We start from the raw sequence: 17,181 nt of genomic DNA on the forward strand, positions 1-17,181 counted from the left end.
ATGGACATAACACACTGATTCATTAATATATGCACTTTACAAGTAAAAATAAAAGAGAAAGTAGGGAGAAGAAGAGGAAACAGAAGCACACTTTCTTAAACTCATTGTATATTTTGGAAGCCAACAAAACTGTTCAAGAGAAATTGGAAGAATCATCAGAGGGACATTTGGCAGGGAACCAAGGTTTACCCAGGGGCCCCTCAGTCTCAGGTCACTCAGTCACTGGGCTCAGAAACCAGGGAGAAAGGACAGGATTGTCCACCAGATAGGGTTTATCACTTGGTAAGAATTCTCTCAAAATAAACTGGTAAATACTGCAGTATAGACATAAATAGCAGTACATAACAGAGCCAATACAAGCTGCAACTATAAACATACAGTAGTTAATGCTGTGCAAGAACAGCTAAAAGTTTCTTTAATATTCAAGGAACTATAAAACAGAATCAGTAAGAATAAATGGCTGGCTGGATGTGTTGGTATATACCTGTAAACCTAGAACTTGGAAAGCTGAGCCAGGTTGATCTTGAGTTTGAGGACAGCTACATAGCTAGTCCCTGTATACTATTCTTTAAACAGCACCCCTCCCCCCACATACACACACATACATAAGGTTTAAAATATAAATACCACAATTGAAATAGAAAATCCTCAAGCTGAATTCTAGCTCTTACAATCTACCTCATATACATGTATACATATGTGTAAATTATTTTTTCCTCTATCAAATCCTATAATGAGTCACTTCAAAATGAAAATCTTCATGTTACCAGCTTCATAAAAGCTTTAAAAAGTATTTCTGTTAATAGTGAAAAATAGATTTGCTTCCTGCAGGTGCTCTGGTCAGGTACACAGAATGAAAAATGAAACAAGCTCTGAAATTTTCACACTAGAAAGACAGAGTTTTGTTTCTTTTTTTCTGGGGAAGGAGAAACCATTCATTACTCAATATTATTTCCATAGCATCTACAAACAATATTGAGTTTCTTGTTGAAAATTTTACCATTTTCTTTCTCTTTAACCTGAAGCAATCAGTTGACACTGAAGACATCTGCTCAGGCCCAAGCCCACAAAATAAGGAAAAACTTTTCTACAAATGCAACCAATTCCCCCACCAAGTCCAAAGCATGAAAACAGATGAAGACAGATTTTTGTACTGTTAATAATTATTATCAAAGTCTGGGCTCAATTTGTATGTGAAATTAACTCATAGAAAAGATTCCCTTCAAATATATTAGTAGCACATGTGCCAATGTTTTCATATAGAAGTACCGTTCCATAGGTGTATGACTGACAGGAAGACTCTTGCCTTTATAGTGAGTTGCCTTTGTAGTGAGAAGTTCTTGGGTTCCAGACCTATCTCTGCCACTTGTGTACAGGTGATATGTCACTTAGACTAGTAAAACCTCAAAGGAGAGAGGATAATTTGACTTGCTGGGGCTGGAATTCTCAGAGGATATCAACAAAATCACAGTATGTAACTTGGCCTATCCAGAGGAAGTCATATCCTAGCCTTCCCTCCTAGCTTTCTTTGGCCCTGACATCATGAACTGACTTTCCAAATTCCTAAGTCATCACCAAAGACCCACTCAAATGCATGCTCAATAAACCACTTCAGGCTTGTGGGCAGATAAGGGATTTTTTTCTCAGAACTTCTACTCTTCTTTGTTGCTATTTGTTTTCTTCCTTGAGCCAGAATTCTTCTCTCACTGGATTGCAATGACAACCAATATTTATAAAATAGTCATATCTCATGTATATACTACATACTGCTAATGCATAGTGGAATGAATTCACTTCTGCTCTCTCTAGCACCTGCTCCTTAGCCTAGCACAGAGCAGTTCAAGAAACAAGTAACTCATTAACTATCTGCCTTACAAGATGAACTTTATTATAAAGGGAGAAGGCATTTAAAAAGTCATTTATAACCGGGTGCTTGTAATCCTAGCTAGTCAGGAGGCTGAGATCTGAGGATCATGGTTCAAAGCCAGTACAGGCAGGAAAGTTTGTGAGACTCTTATGTCTAATAAGCCACCAGAAAACTGGAAATGCCACTGTGGCTCAGGTGGTAGAGCAGTAGCCTTGAGCTGAAGAGCAGAGGAACAGTGTCCACACCAGAGTTCAAGCCCCACAACCAACCAAAACAAAGTCATTTACAAAATACTTGCTAAGTAAAAGAATAAAAGATAAAAGAAGCTAATAGGGGAATATAGTTAAAGTATGTTTTATGAATATATGAAAATGTCACAATGAAACTCATTGTCAATACCACTGTGCTAACAGTGGTATTGAGAAATAGGTTCTTTCATAGAAGCATTGGCCTTGCTTCTTCTGGGACCAAGCAGCAAGACAAGCTGGGAAAACCTCTAGCTTAGAACAGGAAAACTGATGATTTCTAGGACCCTATTCAGCTGACATTTCCATATGAGACAAAGGCAACAGGTAGAACATCTGTCTAGCATGCATAAGGCCATGAGTTTGACTCTCAGCATAGAGAGAGAACAGGAGAAGGAAGACTATAAAAAAGAGGAGAAGGAGGAGGAGAGAGACAGACAGACAGCAGGTACAAGTAAACACAGAAATGGAATCAGCTGAAGCTGGGTAACAATAACTCATATCTATAATCCTAGCAAGAAAGAATTAACTGGAGGAAAAAGGGGTAAAGAAGTGCAGTAGTGCAGCTCACTGGACACTGATGAAAGGCACTATATAACTTGTGGGTGGAGACAGGAGGGAGGGACTGGGAGACACTGTACAAAAGGAAATGTATTTATTACTTGACTGATGTAATATAATCCCACTGTACACAGTCTTTATAATAACAATAAAGTAAATTAATTAAAAAGAATAAAAGAGAGAGGAAGAAAAAAGGAAGGAAGGTAGAAAGAAAAGGAAGGAAGGAAGGAAGGAAGAAGGAAGGAAAGAAGAAGGAAGGAGAGAAGAAGGAAGGAGAGAAAGAAAAGGAGAGGAAGAATGGAAGGAGAGGAAGGAAAAAAAAAGGAGGGGAAAGAAAGAAATCAACTCTTTTAAATCCCAGGTGGAAGTTAATGACCCTAGGGAATGTGAAGATCTCCAAGGTTTCACAATGTTTTTAAGAGTCTTCATTCTGGAACATTTACTCCTCAGATACTCCTCTAAGAGACAGTTATCAGTCTTGTTGTTCCTCTTTCTCTGGCCTACCTGCTCATTCCATGATCCAGAGTAAACCCACACCTTATTTAATTTACCAAGGAAGCCCCAGACACCACCAAGCTCTACGTGATGACCAGTGAAGAGGCCCAGTGATCTGAGGATTCAGAATAGTGCCTTATATTCTCTCCCATCATTCTGCTGCTAAGAAGAGAATGAGATCTAAGAAAGCTATTTTGGAAAATACTCAACTAGTAGAGCATCACATCTAATCCAACTAAAATCAAATGTAAGTTCTGCATTTCCTTACTAAATAAAGTCAACAAACATAATGACCGAAAATATCCTCGTTAGACCTTGTGTGGTGGGTATACTTTAGAGATTGGCATTAGTCAGGGGCAAATTACAGATCATTATGTTCACAGGGTGTGTGTCGGACACTACAAAACCTGTACAACCTCCCACTGTATTTATGGCAAGTTCTCACAACAAAAGAAAGATGCCAATATGAAAAGGTAGCAATCTATGCAAAAGTAGCCTCAGCTGGCAACAAGAACAGACTGGGTGCTGTGTCCTCCATTAAGTCACCTTAGCTTTGTAGATTTAAGAACTGCCTTTGATCAAGCACCCACCAAGAAGTCTTGCTTGTAGCTCTCTGGGACCTGTGGTCCATGGAACAGCCATGGAATCTTAGGCAGTAGTGTGTCACATAAGCATGCATATACCCACACAAAGTTGGTGCTTGGTCAGAGACTAACAAATGAGCATCTGCACTGTAAACTTCTGAACCTTCATTCCCTAAACATAACCATGAAATTTTTAGAGGGCTCTATGCTAAATGCCCCAAACTTTTTTTTTTGTTTTTTGTTTTGTTTTGTTTAGTTTTTACCAATGCAGCTCATCCTATGCCTACTATTCAGTAGCTTATTCTCTAAGAATCTTCAAAACTCCATATTCCACAACATAACTACACTCTCTCAGCTCCCTTGCAATACAAACAGATGTTTAGATTCTGGAAGTTTTGATAACTGATGTCAAGTACCCCAGTCCTTTAAATACATTGAGATGTTGCTGGAAATGAGCAGGACATCTCTATAGAGAAGTGCTCAATCTATGGCTTCCTGGAAGCAGGGCTCCAGCATTGATGTACCAGGACTAAAACCCTTCCATTTAAAGGAGTTCCTACTGTTCCATATCCTGTCCAGCCCAGAATTTCTTCCATTCTCAAGTAGGAGTGCTCCTCAGGCAGTGGATCAGCTCAGCCTATCTGCTTAACCCTATACACAATCTTTCCACTCACCTCCATCCCTCCTATCTGCGAGGGATCAGGGCCAGCATCGTGAGGAGCTGTGACTCAGGTCATCAATTAATTACCTACTGGCTACCAGCAAATAATTTATTTAAATTGGAAGAGGTCATGGCTTTTGGAACTTAACTTGAAATTTCAGATAGAAGAGACTGAAAGAAAGTCCAGAAGCTCCTGGGGTCCCAGTAACTTAATTACCAGTGGGGATCAGTTCAAGCAACCTTTGGGTACCTCCTATTTTCCCATACATGCAGTCAGAGAGGCTATATGTTTTATGGTTTAGGAATGTGCTCATGAATTACCTTTGAAAAAAATGTGTAAAATAAAAGGGACAGTGCCAAACTGTTAGGCTACAAATTGCAGTATAAATATTGGAACAAATAAAACCACACAGTATTTACTATCAAGCTGAGATAATAATAGCATCCAAAGACCATATCAGGATGTATTGAAGATTCTCAAAGGACAGGCTTTTGAAAAGTAGGTATAGGATATGATGTTTTGGGGAAAATAATAAAAGCCATTTAAAAAGAGACACAATTTCCTTTCCTTTCCCCTCATTCATTTTTTTATCTCTCCCTTCTCTACATTCTCTTTTCATCTTGTCTTTATAGATAAGATGTAGAGGAAATTAAAAAAAGAATATATAGATTATTAACAATGTGGAGTGGGACAGTTTGCCCAGGGATCTGAGGTTTTATGCAAACAGTGGCCTCTTTTTACTTGTGTTACAAGCCCACCTGTTTTAGTAGACAGTTGGGGTTTCCTGTGTGTGTGTGTGTGTGTGTGTGTGTGTGTGTGTGTGTGTGTGTGTGTGTGTGTGTGTGTGTGTGTGTGTGTGTGTGTGTGTGTGTGTGTGTGTGTATAGAAGGGGGTTGTCTGGAACAGGTAAAGGATGGAGTTGTCTTATTTCTAACACTCCAAGATCGTGTGTGTGTGTGTGTGTGTGTGTGTGTGTGTGTGTGTGTGTGTGTGTGTGTGTGTGTGTGTGTGTGTGTGTGTGTGTGTGTGTGTGTGTGTGTGTGTGTGTGTGTGTGTGTGTGTGTGTGTGTGTGTGTGTGTGTGTGTATAGAAGGGGGTTGTCTGGAACAGGTAAAGGATGGAGTTGTCTTATTTCTAACACTCCAAGATCTTGTATCCAGACAGATGTTGTAAGTGTCAAGAGATTTAGAGGCCATGTTCCATTAAGTAAAGTATTAAGTAGTAAGGTAGGGCTGGAAGCCAATGGTTTAAGCTTGTAATCCTAGCTACTTATGAGCCTAAGATCTGAGGAACGTGTTTCGAAGCCGACCTGGGCAGGAAAACCCATGAGATTCTCACCTCCAATTAACTATCAAAAAGCCAGAAGTAGAGCTGTGACTTAAGTAGTAGCCTTGAGCAAAGAAAACAACAGGCCCTGAGTTCAAGCCCCACGACCAGTAACAAAAAAAAAAAAAAAAAAAACAAGAAAAGAAAATATCAATAAGGTAGTTCTAGGAGTGAGAGGAGGAAGGACTTCTCTGTAACATATTGAAGAAAACCTCAAGCCTCATTTTGCAAATTAAGAGGAAGTCAATATTGATCAGTTTAATTTAGCCTATATCTTAATCATAAACTACCATTAATTGATTGAAAAACAGAGTAACTGTTAACAAAAGAAATGTTTTGTTATACCCAATAAAATCATGCTACAACACAATTTCTAGCACCTTAGTGAAAAACTCTGAATTAAACAACAGAAAGTATGACCTCCCCAATTAAGAGGGAAGAATAAAGGTTCCTTCTCCACTTGATTTTCTGGTTAATATTACTTAATAGAATTATTTATCCTTCTCCACTTCTACTTGTTTTAGACAATTTATACTAGCTAAACTCTGCTCTTAATGGCTAAAAAAAATCCTTAAAATAAAATACTAAGTAAGTACAATACTGCTGTTGTATAAAATGAATTTCAATGAAGACAGCTTGAAGTAGGATTATTTCTTTCAGAATAAGTTACTCCTCCCTTTCCAATACCCTACCCTAAAATAGAAAACACATGCATCACAACCACATATATATTATTTTTGAAAAAGAGACAATTTGGGCTGTGTTGAGGCTAATGAACAGAAATAGATTTTAGTCCTGGCCAACGCCTCAAACCGTCCATCAGGGTAAAATCGAAGATGTTTTTGGAATTAGTGTACAAGTAGACACATCCTATTTACCCTCAAACCTAAAACAGCTCTACACTAACCAGTGTTCCACATAGAGCAGCCCTGGAAAATTATCAAGGACAATTTACCTCCCATTATTTTTAATTCTGTAAACAAATAGTAGATGTTTAAACTTAAACAACACCAAGAATGAGCAGTCTGAATTCTTAAAATTCCAAAATACGGGTCTGGGAATATGGCTTAGTGGTGGAGTGCTTGCCTAGAATGCATGAAGCCCTGGGTTCAATTCCTCAGTACCACATAAACAGAAAAAGCTGGAAGTGGTGCTGTGGCTCAAGTGGTAGATTGCTAGCCTTGAGCAAAAGAAGCTCAAGGACAGTACCCAGGCCCTGAATTCAAGTTCCAGGACTGGCAAAACAAAAAACAAAAACAAAAACAAATTCTAAAATAGAACTAATTTAAAAGGAATGACAATGGATTTTATTTATATCTGTTTTGTTAGGGATAGAACCTAGAGCTTCATGATCTAGGTTTTTAGGGACAGAACTTAGAACATCATTGCTTTACCACTGAACTACACCTTCAGATCTGAAAACTAGGTATTTTTTTGCTTTTTTAGCTGGTCTAGGTCTTTACCTCAGGGACTGAGTGCTGTTCCTAAGCTTTTTTGCTCAAGGATAGCATTCTACCGCTTGAGCCACAAAAGGCCCTTCTGGTCTTCTGATGAGTAATCAGAAATAAGAACCTCATGAACCTTCTTGCTCAGTCTAGCTTCAAATCATGATCTTCAGATCCCAGCCTCCTGAATAATAGGATTAAAGGAGTGATCCACTAGTGCCTGACTGAAAATTAGGTTTTAAGTGGCCTTAAAATCTAGGGAGAACACAGCATGTGTTAGCTAACAATGCAATGGAACACAGAAAAAGAACACACCCTCTGCCAGGCCACAGACAGGGCATAAATGTAAATTTGTACTAAGAACAAAATCAATACTGCCAGTAATCACAGAGCATACTAATGTCAGATAATATGACTGCCTTAATGACAGATAATATGTACAACCGTGACAGGAATGAACACAATGCCATGCACACACAATACAAATGAACTTATTATACACACACACACACACACACACACACACACACACACTCTCTCTCACACACACACACACACACACTACATAATTCACAATACAATTACCTCTCTCTTTCTTACCTCCAACATGGGCCTGGCACTATCATGGACAGAGAGAATGTGTGTCACCTTGTTCTTGCTCAATTGTTCCATGTCTCTGGCATCTGTCATTGAAGATAAGAAATGGACATTTTAATATTCCCTATGAATTAAGTGCTCCTAAATTCTAGGCAGGATACAATAAAGCATGACTGCTAGACTTCTTTCTTAGAACTTCATAATTGATCATATATAGAATAATAATCTAGATTTTCAGAATTGAATGTTACTGTATTTATGTATTTATTTTATTGGATCATTTCTTATCCAAAGTATGAATTTAAAACTTTAAATATACTTATATTAATAAACATTGTATTCATCGAAGTTGTTAAAAGGAAGGAACCTTACGTTATTTTTTAGTAGATTGTAAAGTTATAAACTGACCCATAGACCAGACATGAGATGCAGATCATAAAGATATTTAAAATATTTTAAAACCCAGTTTCCTCTCAAGGATAAGTAATGTAAGTTTAAACTAAATGCCAAAGACCCACAGAGACACCTACAAGTATCTCCTTACCCTGTTATCAAAAGCAGACACAGTTCTAGACCAAGACAGGACTGTGGTTTCAGAATTGCTCATCAATGATCATTATTATGAAGCAAAAGAGATACCAAAATTATATTCCTTTCCTAGTTCCTACCTGTAAAAAGAATATCTGTGATGTGGTCCCTAAGTCATAAACCTTTGCTCACTTATGAAATGGGAACCTGGCAAGAAAGAAGGAAATCACCTTTCCTGTGTTGCTGGCCACACCAAATTCCTCAAAATTATGTAGGGCAAACTATTATTATAGAGTTTTTTTTAAAAGCAAAAAAAAAACATGATAAAAACATGATAAAATGTACTTATTTTATCATGTTTTTAGGGAATATTTAATGACATGGAAAACGCTCAGGTTATAATGTTATGCAAAGGGATATAGTAGATACTAAATCTAATCACAATATAAACTCAAATTGTAAAAACATATCAGGCCAAACACACATATTGAGGGGACTAGTATTTAGACTTATGAAGGAATGGGGTAACAAGTGACTTTTTCTTCGTCTGTGTATGTGTGTGTGTGAGTGTGTGTGTGTGTGTGTATGTGTGTGTGTGTATGTCCTACATAAGTGGTTCTAAGAGTTTAATAAAGCCATCCGTAAGGGTTGTGTGAAAGGCCAATTGCTGGGCCTCAATTTATTTCCAGGACTACAGGTCTACAATGGAATGAAATTTCTTTTTCTAAGAAGCTCTGAGAATGAAGCTGAAATTAGGAAATGGTGTTCTAAATATTTAACAATGTCAGGAAAAAAAAGTCTTTAAAAGTAATATTAAATACTGGTCTTTATATTAAGACTATTTCCCTTGCTCCAATCATATTGATCTTCAAATGCTAACATAAGTAGTAGTGATCATGCACAGGGCAATTCTTGTTTCCTACAACATTTGAGGTACTAGCCAAGCAACCTGTGAATTACCCAGTCCTATAATATGAATCTAGAATGTCTCAAAGGGCTATTTGTGAAAGGCATGGTCTTCAACGTCATACAATTAAGACATGGTGGAGAACCTTTGAGAAATAGGGGGAGGTCTTAGTTTACTGGGGGTGTGACCTCATCACAGGCCTAAAAGCACTGAGTCAGCCAATCACAGACCCCTGAAACTGTGAACAGAACTAAATACAAGAAAAGAAAAAAGAAATTTTGATTCATTGATTATTTCAGGAATTTGTTATAAGAAAAGAAAGCCAACACTGATAGGAATAAGGATTAAGATACCACAGGCAGCCAGTATCACCTTCACACCAAAATGTGATTTTCCAATTGCCATTCTCAACAGGTAGTAAAGTAGGGGAAAGATAGCTTAGATGAGGTGGGTACCTCAGGGGAACAGATTCATGGTGATGTCCCAGGATTCTTCCAGATTCCCATTCTGCCAGGATTTGAATGACAACAATCCACAGTTGTCTTTATACACTATCTGCCCTCCACGTGTACAGGTCCTGTATCCATAAAACATGTACAGACTTTTTCTTGTACTAATTCCCTAAATGATATAGTATTAAAACTATTTACATGGGTATTAACAAGTAATCGATGGATGACTTAAGGTATATAAGAGAATATATACAATAGGTTCAATGCAAATACCATTTTATATAAGAGATTTGGTGGTGTAAGGGAACCAGTTTGTTTTTTGTTGGAACCAGTTCCCAACAAATACCAAGGGAAAATGTACTTAATGTATGTTTTTATACAACAGTTTGTGAAGTATAATTCACATATGATAAAAATCCCCCCTTTGAAGTGTACAATTCAATAGCTTTTAGCACATTTATGTGACCATCATTACAATCTAATTTTAGAACATTTTCATCTCCCATGAAATACAATTTTATAACAGATTAACATCTTTTTTTTTTTTTTTTGCCAGTCCTGGGCCTTGAACTTTGGGCCTAGAGTGCTGTCCCTGAGCTTCATTTTGCACAAGACTAGTGTACTACCACTTGAGTCACAGCTCCACTTCTGTCTTTTTTGAGGAGTTTATTGGAGACAGAAGTCTCACAGACTTTCTTGCAGATTAACATCTTAAAAGTTAATCTAAGGATTAAAATTATATATTAAAAAGTAAAGACAACCACTGGATACCACACATGAGTTAACAGACTGTTGGACTCCTGAGAAAAGGGAAGCAAACCCTGGGCTAGTGCTGCTTTTCCGCCTGCATACTTTCTGTTCCCTCAGAGTGCCCATCTGTGTGGATGTGCAATTTGGGATTACCCTTTCCCACAAAATACAGGCTTGTGTACAGATTGGAATGTGTAAGGATTATCAACTCTTCCTTGCTTCCTTGTCCATGTTTCTTGAGTATTAAACTAGCTCTGCACAGGCTCCTCCAGCTGACAGCAAGGTACCACTTAGCTTTTTGGAAATCTCCAGGTCCATTCATACCTACTAAATGATTAGAATCTATATTTTATTAAGAATCTCTGAAGACACATATGGGAATATAATAATGAAATTCCCCTCCATATTTTAAGGTTTTTTTTTTAAAGTTATCTATACCCTACTCATGAAGCCCAGGATGGGCTGAAATGGATGACCTATAACCTTGAACCCAAGAAACTTCCCCTCCTCAAATGCTAATGCTAATTGCCAGAAAACCATCCTGAGTCCTTGGTGATCATGAGATCATAGAATAAATGAATAAAACTAGTACAGAGACATGTGCTGATACGTTGGCATGATCACCTCAGAATGTAAGATCATAGGAAGTTTCATTCTCTTTAACATTTCTGTCATGTCTTTTTTTTGTTTTACTGATCATCTCATGTTAGTTTTATGTGCTTGTGTTTGTATGTACACACACACTGCTAATAAGACTCAAATGCAGGGCTTGGGTGCTATCTCTGAGTTCTTTTTCTCAAGGCTAACACTCTATCACTTGAGCCACAGCTCTATTACCAGCTTTTTGGTGGTTAACTGGAGATTAATGTCTTATACTTTCCTGTCCAGGGCTGGCTTTGAACCATGATCCTCAGATCTTAGCCTCCTTACGTAGTCAGGATTATTGGCATGAGCCACTAGAAGCCAGCCCATGTTACTTTTACAATCAGGAAAACAATAGTGCTTTCAAATACAAATGCATTTATAAGTGAATAAATACTTCATTGGCAACTTCAAATCATATTCTTTTCCTCTCTACCAATCCTTCCTCTGGTCCCTGGACTCTTGCTACCTCCTGCCTTCTATTTCTGTTTACCATGGTGGACCTGTGAAACAAATGTCTCCTTCACACAAGTTGAGCACTGGGACAACAAAATGTATCTGTCTATTCCCTCAGGGTCATCCGTTCCCTTCCTGGCTCACAAGTTCCCAAGAACACTACTGAGACTTCACTGGTACAGCCTGTGGCTTTGTAGGAAAATGTGGTTCTTAAAGGGCAAAGTAAAACCACATGCTTACTAAGGGTGAGAATCAATACTTTCCTTCTTATGCTCCCATGAAGAGTGGCAGCACCACATCTAAGGTGTGAGAATGCTGGAGTGGCCACAGAAGTCAGCTCATCTGACAAAAGCCAAGCAGAGATGAAATAGAATTAACAAAAGTAGCTAGGTTATGCTGACGTTGTGAAGCAGTAATCCTAGTAACTCAGGAGGCTGAGATCTGAAGATCACAGTTTCAAAGCCAGAAAAGTTGACAAGATTCTTATCATCAATTAACCACCAAAAGGCCAGAAGCAGAGCTGTGGATCAAGTGAAAGAACCTTAAGCAGAAAAGCAAAGAGATAGTAGCTGAGCCCTGAATTCAAGCCCCAGTTCTGGCACAGAAAAAGAAAAAGCATATTAAAGCATTAGAACTATTTGGCAGTGCCTTTCAAAGCACCTGCAACAATGCTTCAGGTACCTGGGGTTGCCAGGAAGGACAGAAGGAGAAAGAGCTTCAAGGTAAAGGAAGGATGAAAGAATTATATATGTAGCTCTAGTATTTATGTAGCCATCCCATCGGATGTGTTCTGAACATTAGGCTATTTCAAGTCATTTGGAGGCAAATAACTTTACCTCTAAAGTTGAGAATGTGCTGATGGACAGGAAAGAGTTCAATCATGTTATGCTCTTCTTCCCATTAATAAATTAATTTAGTAACAACTATAGTTACTGTGCATTATAACATCTAGTTATGAATTCATTGCTTATGGGTTCGACATGTTTTGCTGTACCTCATTTTTCTGAGCTGTAGAGTGAGAAGAACAGTAAGAATATCCCCAAGGTATGGTAGCAACTGAATGATAAGATTACGGCCCAGTACCTGGCATGTGGTAAATATGTAATCACTGTTATCATTTGTTAAGGTTTGGACGTGGTTTGTCTTTCAAGGGCTTATGTGCTAGAAACGTGTTCCCTAGTGTAGTGGTGCTAAGATGGGGGAACCTTTTAAGAGACATGACTTAGTAGCAGGTAATTAGACCACAGGAAACTTCTCTTGGGAAAGATTAGTTCTGGCTTGGGGGAGGGAGTTAGGTCTCTAGAGAGCCAATTTTTATAGTGAGACCCCTCATATATTAGGTCCATATCTCTTCCAATTTCTCCCAATTTCTTCATCATGTTGTGATGCAGGCAAGGGGTCATTGTCAGGATGCTGGCACCATGCAATTGGTCTTCCAGAATCACTTGCTGAATAAATTTCTTCTCATAAAATACCCAGACTCAGCTATTTTCATATAGCAACACCAAACAGACTAAGCCTTAAGGTTGTGGAATGGACATGTGTCACTGCTGTTTCTAAATCCACACTTACTACAATGGTACTGGAACCTACTCTCCTCCACCTGACAGCCACGATATGTAAGATCTCCCAGGTTAAGCTGACAGCACCACTTCACATTCAAGGACTCCACCCCATCTGAACCAACAGGACCCCATTAACCCAAACTTCTGTCTCACTGGCAGATATGGAACTAAAGCTCTGAGACCTTGAATATCCTCTCTATGCACAACACTACAAATACAGTGCTTGAGCTTGTTCTCATTCCTCTGGATTTTTGTGAACATCCTCAAACAATGAGAGCTTCCTCTGACAGCTGACACCCATATTTACCTGTGCCAAATTGTAAAAAGCAAAGAACATCACCTTCCAGCCTAGGAAGAAGAGGCTCTTTCCTGCTCCTTCCTCCCCTTCCTATTAAGTCTCTGGGCAGAGCTAACTACTGGAATCAGGATACAGAATCATGCAACTAAGGAGCTTCCAGTAGAGTATTGAAGACTTGGTTCCAAAATCCATTGTTGGGGGGTGGGTAGGGAAGATCACCAAATATTAAAAAACCTACTATAATTACAAAGTTGGGGAAATATGTCCTAAGAAGCTGCAAAGCAACATGTAAAGGATCCCACTAGAAGGAAAGAGAGTTGGGAAAAGGGAAAGAGGAAGAATATATGAAGGGAAGACAGGAAAGAGGACAGAAAGGACAAGAAGAACTATTAATAGGAAGGGAGGAGAAAGATGGGACAGAAGAAGTGACTGTTCATTTTTATTTATGCATTTCTAAGCTGATTCTTGTATTAAAATTTAGTTGCAACTTAAAGAAGAAAAGTAAATAAATAAAAGAGATGAATAAAAGAGAGGCCATGTTAAAGCGTACATGTCAGCAACATTCACTTCCCTAAAGGAAGAGGTTGCTTTCCTTGCTCACACATACTTACTATAGACTTGGCAAGGTGCTTCAGGAATATCTACATTGCTCTCAAGACAGCCCCAACCCACAGTAAGGGGATCAGACATGACAGGTTAAAATGGCACTGCCTTCGCCAGGTACCAACCACTGAGCATGACCTTACTAGTTGGGTGGTCCACACCATGGCTCAACTTGTTTATCTGTGAAAATATCATGGCCTTGTGATCTTCCTGAGATTTCAAGACAAGACATTCAACATGTTCTCTGCTCTTCAGCTGTATTTCTGTGCAGAACCTAACCTGGATTCTGATCACCTGTGGATGAGGACACTTGTTTACATGACATGCTCCCAAAAAAGCTTGTAGAAGGAATGAGCAGGGTAATGCCAACAAAACAGTTGCAATGCTTACTCTCCTGTCAGCTTCTTGTCAGTACACTGCATGATCATTCTTTTCTTTTAGATAAGCCTTGCACATGATGTTTAATACATGTCTTGTGAATCAATGACTGTATGACTGCATACTAATATCAAAAAGAAACAGCAAAACATGGGCCATATGCACAAGGACAGGTTACAGTTGCTTGCAATGAAACTCTAACAGATGAAAACACAAAGCAAGAATTCTAGAACTGTGAAGGGTTCTTATGACATTGAATATTTAGAAGACAGGTATGGATTTCAATATTAAGTTTCAGCTGTTTTCTTCATGCTTACACAATGCTCTTTAAAAAAAGGTAGCATTCTCTGAGTCAAGTTAAAACTCATATACTATTGGTAAAAGTACTGAATGTGGTCAACATTTATTAAAATACTTTCCAACTTTCTTTACCTAGCAATTCTTTGTCAAAGAATTTATTTAAACTTTTGTTTTCAAACCTAAAGATACCTCCCACAAAAACAGTAAATTTCATGAAAGCACTAACTCTAAGAGATTTGTTCTGTTATTATATCCTAGCACCTCTCAAGCTACCTATCCCAAAGCTTACTAATTTAGGAATTCCAGTACCCTTTTAACTATGTTGTAGAAGCAAATAAGAGCTATTAGCTCTCTATGCTCAATTCTCCGAGACCAATTATCTATGGATAGAAAGGGCAAAGGAAAAAGACAAATATTATGTGGAGAAATCTTGATAACTATTTGTAAGGTCAATCTGAACCTAAATTCACAAATTCAAACAAAAACCTCACAACAGATAGGAATGGTCTTGACTAAACTTCTAACATATACATATACGTATATACACACACATATATATATACATGTGCATGTGTACACATACACATATGTATAACATATATAAATGTGCATTAATATATGTATGTATACATGGGTATAGATAAATGTATGATGCATGTACATACATAATATACATGTGTGTGCATAAGGCTTAATTCTTTCCAACACAATGTGACGGAGTTTACTACAAGTTTCCTAGGTCTGCTATCCTATTAATTGCATCTCATCTTGATGTTCAGGAACCACTGTTTTCACTGTTTTCTCAAACTTGGAATGCCATACAGCAGGAGGACTAGACTCTATACACTCAAAAGACCTATGATCATCATCTGATTTGTTCAGTGGATAAGGAAAAGTCAATAGCTGACCTCAAATCACTACATACTGAATAATCATAGGGTGAGAAGTCAACACTAGCATAATCTATTGTAGTGGAAACTGCCACTTATATTTCCTGATTATTAAAAAAGGTAGACTTCTAAAAAAAAAAGTAGGCTTCTGAAAATTTGCCATCAATAAGTAAGTCAAAAGCGGGAAAAGAGAGTAACTATGTTATGTGTTTGCTCAATGTGCCTATTACCCACCATCTTTGATTAGAATAGTCCAGCAAGCACAGGGAGTTAATAGGTAAAGTTGGAGCTTAGGTATCCTTACAATTAACAATGGGTGAAAATGATGGCTATTTGAAGAAGAGACATGTGCAGACAGGAGTCTATACTCTGCCTGTGAATCTCATAGGAGAAGTCACTCTTTAAAAAATGAATTCACCCTTTATGGAAACAACTCAAGTGTTCACCAGTAGAAAAATAGAAAGCAAAATGTGGTCATGTTAAGTTTGCTTAAAAAAGGAAATTCTGACATTTGCTACAATGTGGATGAAGTCAAACATTATGCTTAGTGCAACAGTCCAGTCATAAAAGGACAAATGCTGTATGATTCATAATGCCAAGGCAGGGCAGTAAGGAGTTGGTGTTTAATGGGGCAGAAGTTAAATTTGGGAAGAGGAAGATGTTTATGACAACACAAATTTTTTTTTGGTGGGTTGTGGGGCTTGAACTCTGGGCCTGAGCGCTATCCCTGCGCTCTTCAGCTCAAGGCGAGCACTCTACCACTTGAGCCACAGTGCCACTTCCGGTTTTCTAGTGGTTTGTTGGAGATAAGAGTCTCATGGACTTTCCTGCCTGGGCTGGCTTTGAACCATGATCCTCAGATCTCAGCCTCCTGAGTAGCTAGGATTACAGGCGTGAGCCACAGGTGCCCAGCAACAGCACATTTTATGCTGTGTATATTTTACCACTAGAATTAAAGAGAGAGAGAGAGAGAGAGAGAGAACTCACCTTTGAAGTTGCCAATGTACAGACCAGGCAGAATCTAGGAAAGAAACAGAGACATGAGTATCACATTCTCAAAGTCCATGCTGTTGTTAGCACAAAGGTGGAAACCCCAGCCTAGCATACTTTAGCAAAGTGTAGGCACTTTTCCTGAAAGGGGACAGAGAACCCCATTTACATGCTCCAGTCCATACCTGGCCACTAGAAAACTTGCTCAGAGAGTCTTTGGAAAGACACAGAATATATGCTTCAAGTCACTGAGCATAAGCCAGAGATGGTGCTCCAGAGCATTCTGAGAACCCACCTTACCCATCATATACTTCTTTCAGCCTTGGTATACTTTGTCCTCTGCTGTTGAAGGTCTATGGACATGCTAGGTTTGCTTCCAGGTGGGCCAACTGCTAAGTCATCCCTGGGGAGGTATGTTCTGAGCTCTAAGCACCTAGACCATTAAGCAGTGTGGTAGCCAGATATAAGTAGGTCTGTCTTTCTGCTGGGTTAGAAAGCTACTTTGGCAGGTACACCTTCCTTAGCTCCAGAGAAAATGACCATTGAGTTGCTGCATTTATGAATTGTACAAATATACACAAATGAAGAATAGACATTTGCTCCAGAACATCTACATATGGCAGTGGTTCTCAAACCAGAT

At 38.5% G+C, this 17,181-nt stretch overlaps 1 protein-coding gene across 8 annotated transcripts in view; it reads right to left on the bottom strand.

Annotated features, from left to right (window-relative positions):
- The window catches only part of Dusp22 (dual specificity phosphatase 22), a 70,647-nt gene that overhangs the window by 40,218 nt on the left and 13,248 nt on the right, over window positions 1-17,181 (bottom strand). For 6 of the 8 annotated variants that reach the window (XR_011372260.1, XM_070024730.1, XM_070024728.1 and 3 more), the window contains exons 2-3: window positions 16,539-16,572; window positions 7,786-7,868 (exon numbers count right to left, since the gene is read on the bottom strand). Coding sequence is in view for 7 of the 8 variants with exons in the window: in XM_070024728.1 (XP_069880829.1) it covers window positions 7,786-7,868; window positions 16,539-16,572 (117 nt within the window). In the remaining variant the exon portion in view is untranslated. Of the gene's footprint in view, window positions 1-7,785; window positions 7,869-14,373; window positions 14,522-16,538; window positions 16,573-17,181 lie in introns of those variants that run through there. The other 2 variants (XM_070024732.1, XM_070024733.1) reach the window with 2 other exon arrangements.

This window comes from Dipodomys merriami, unplaced genomic scaffold, assembly GCF_024711535.1.
Source record: "Dipodomys merriami isolate MVZ:Mamm:240054 unplaced genomic scaffold, mDipMer1.0.p SCAF_16, whole genome shotgun sequence".
Taxonomy (NCBI): Eukaryota; Metazoa; Chordata; class Mammalia; order Rodentia; family Heteromyidae; genus Dipodomys; species Dipodomys merriami.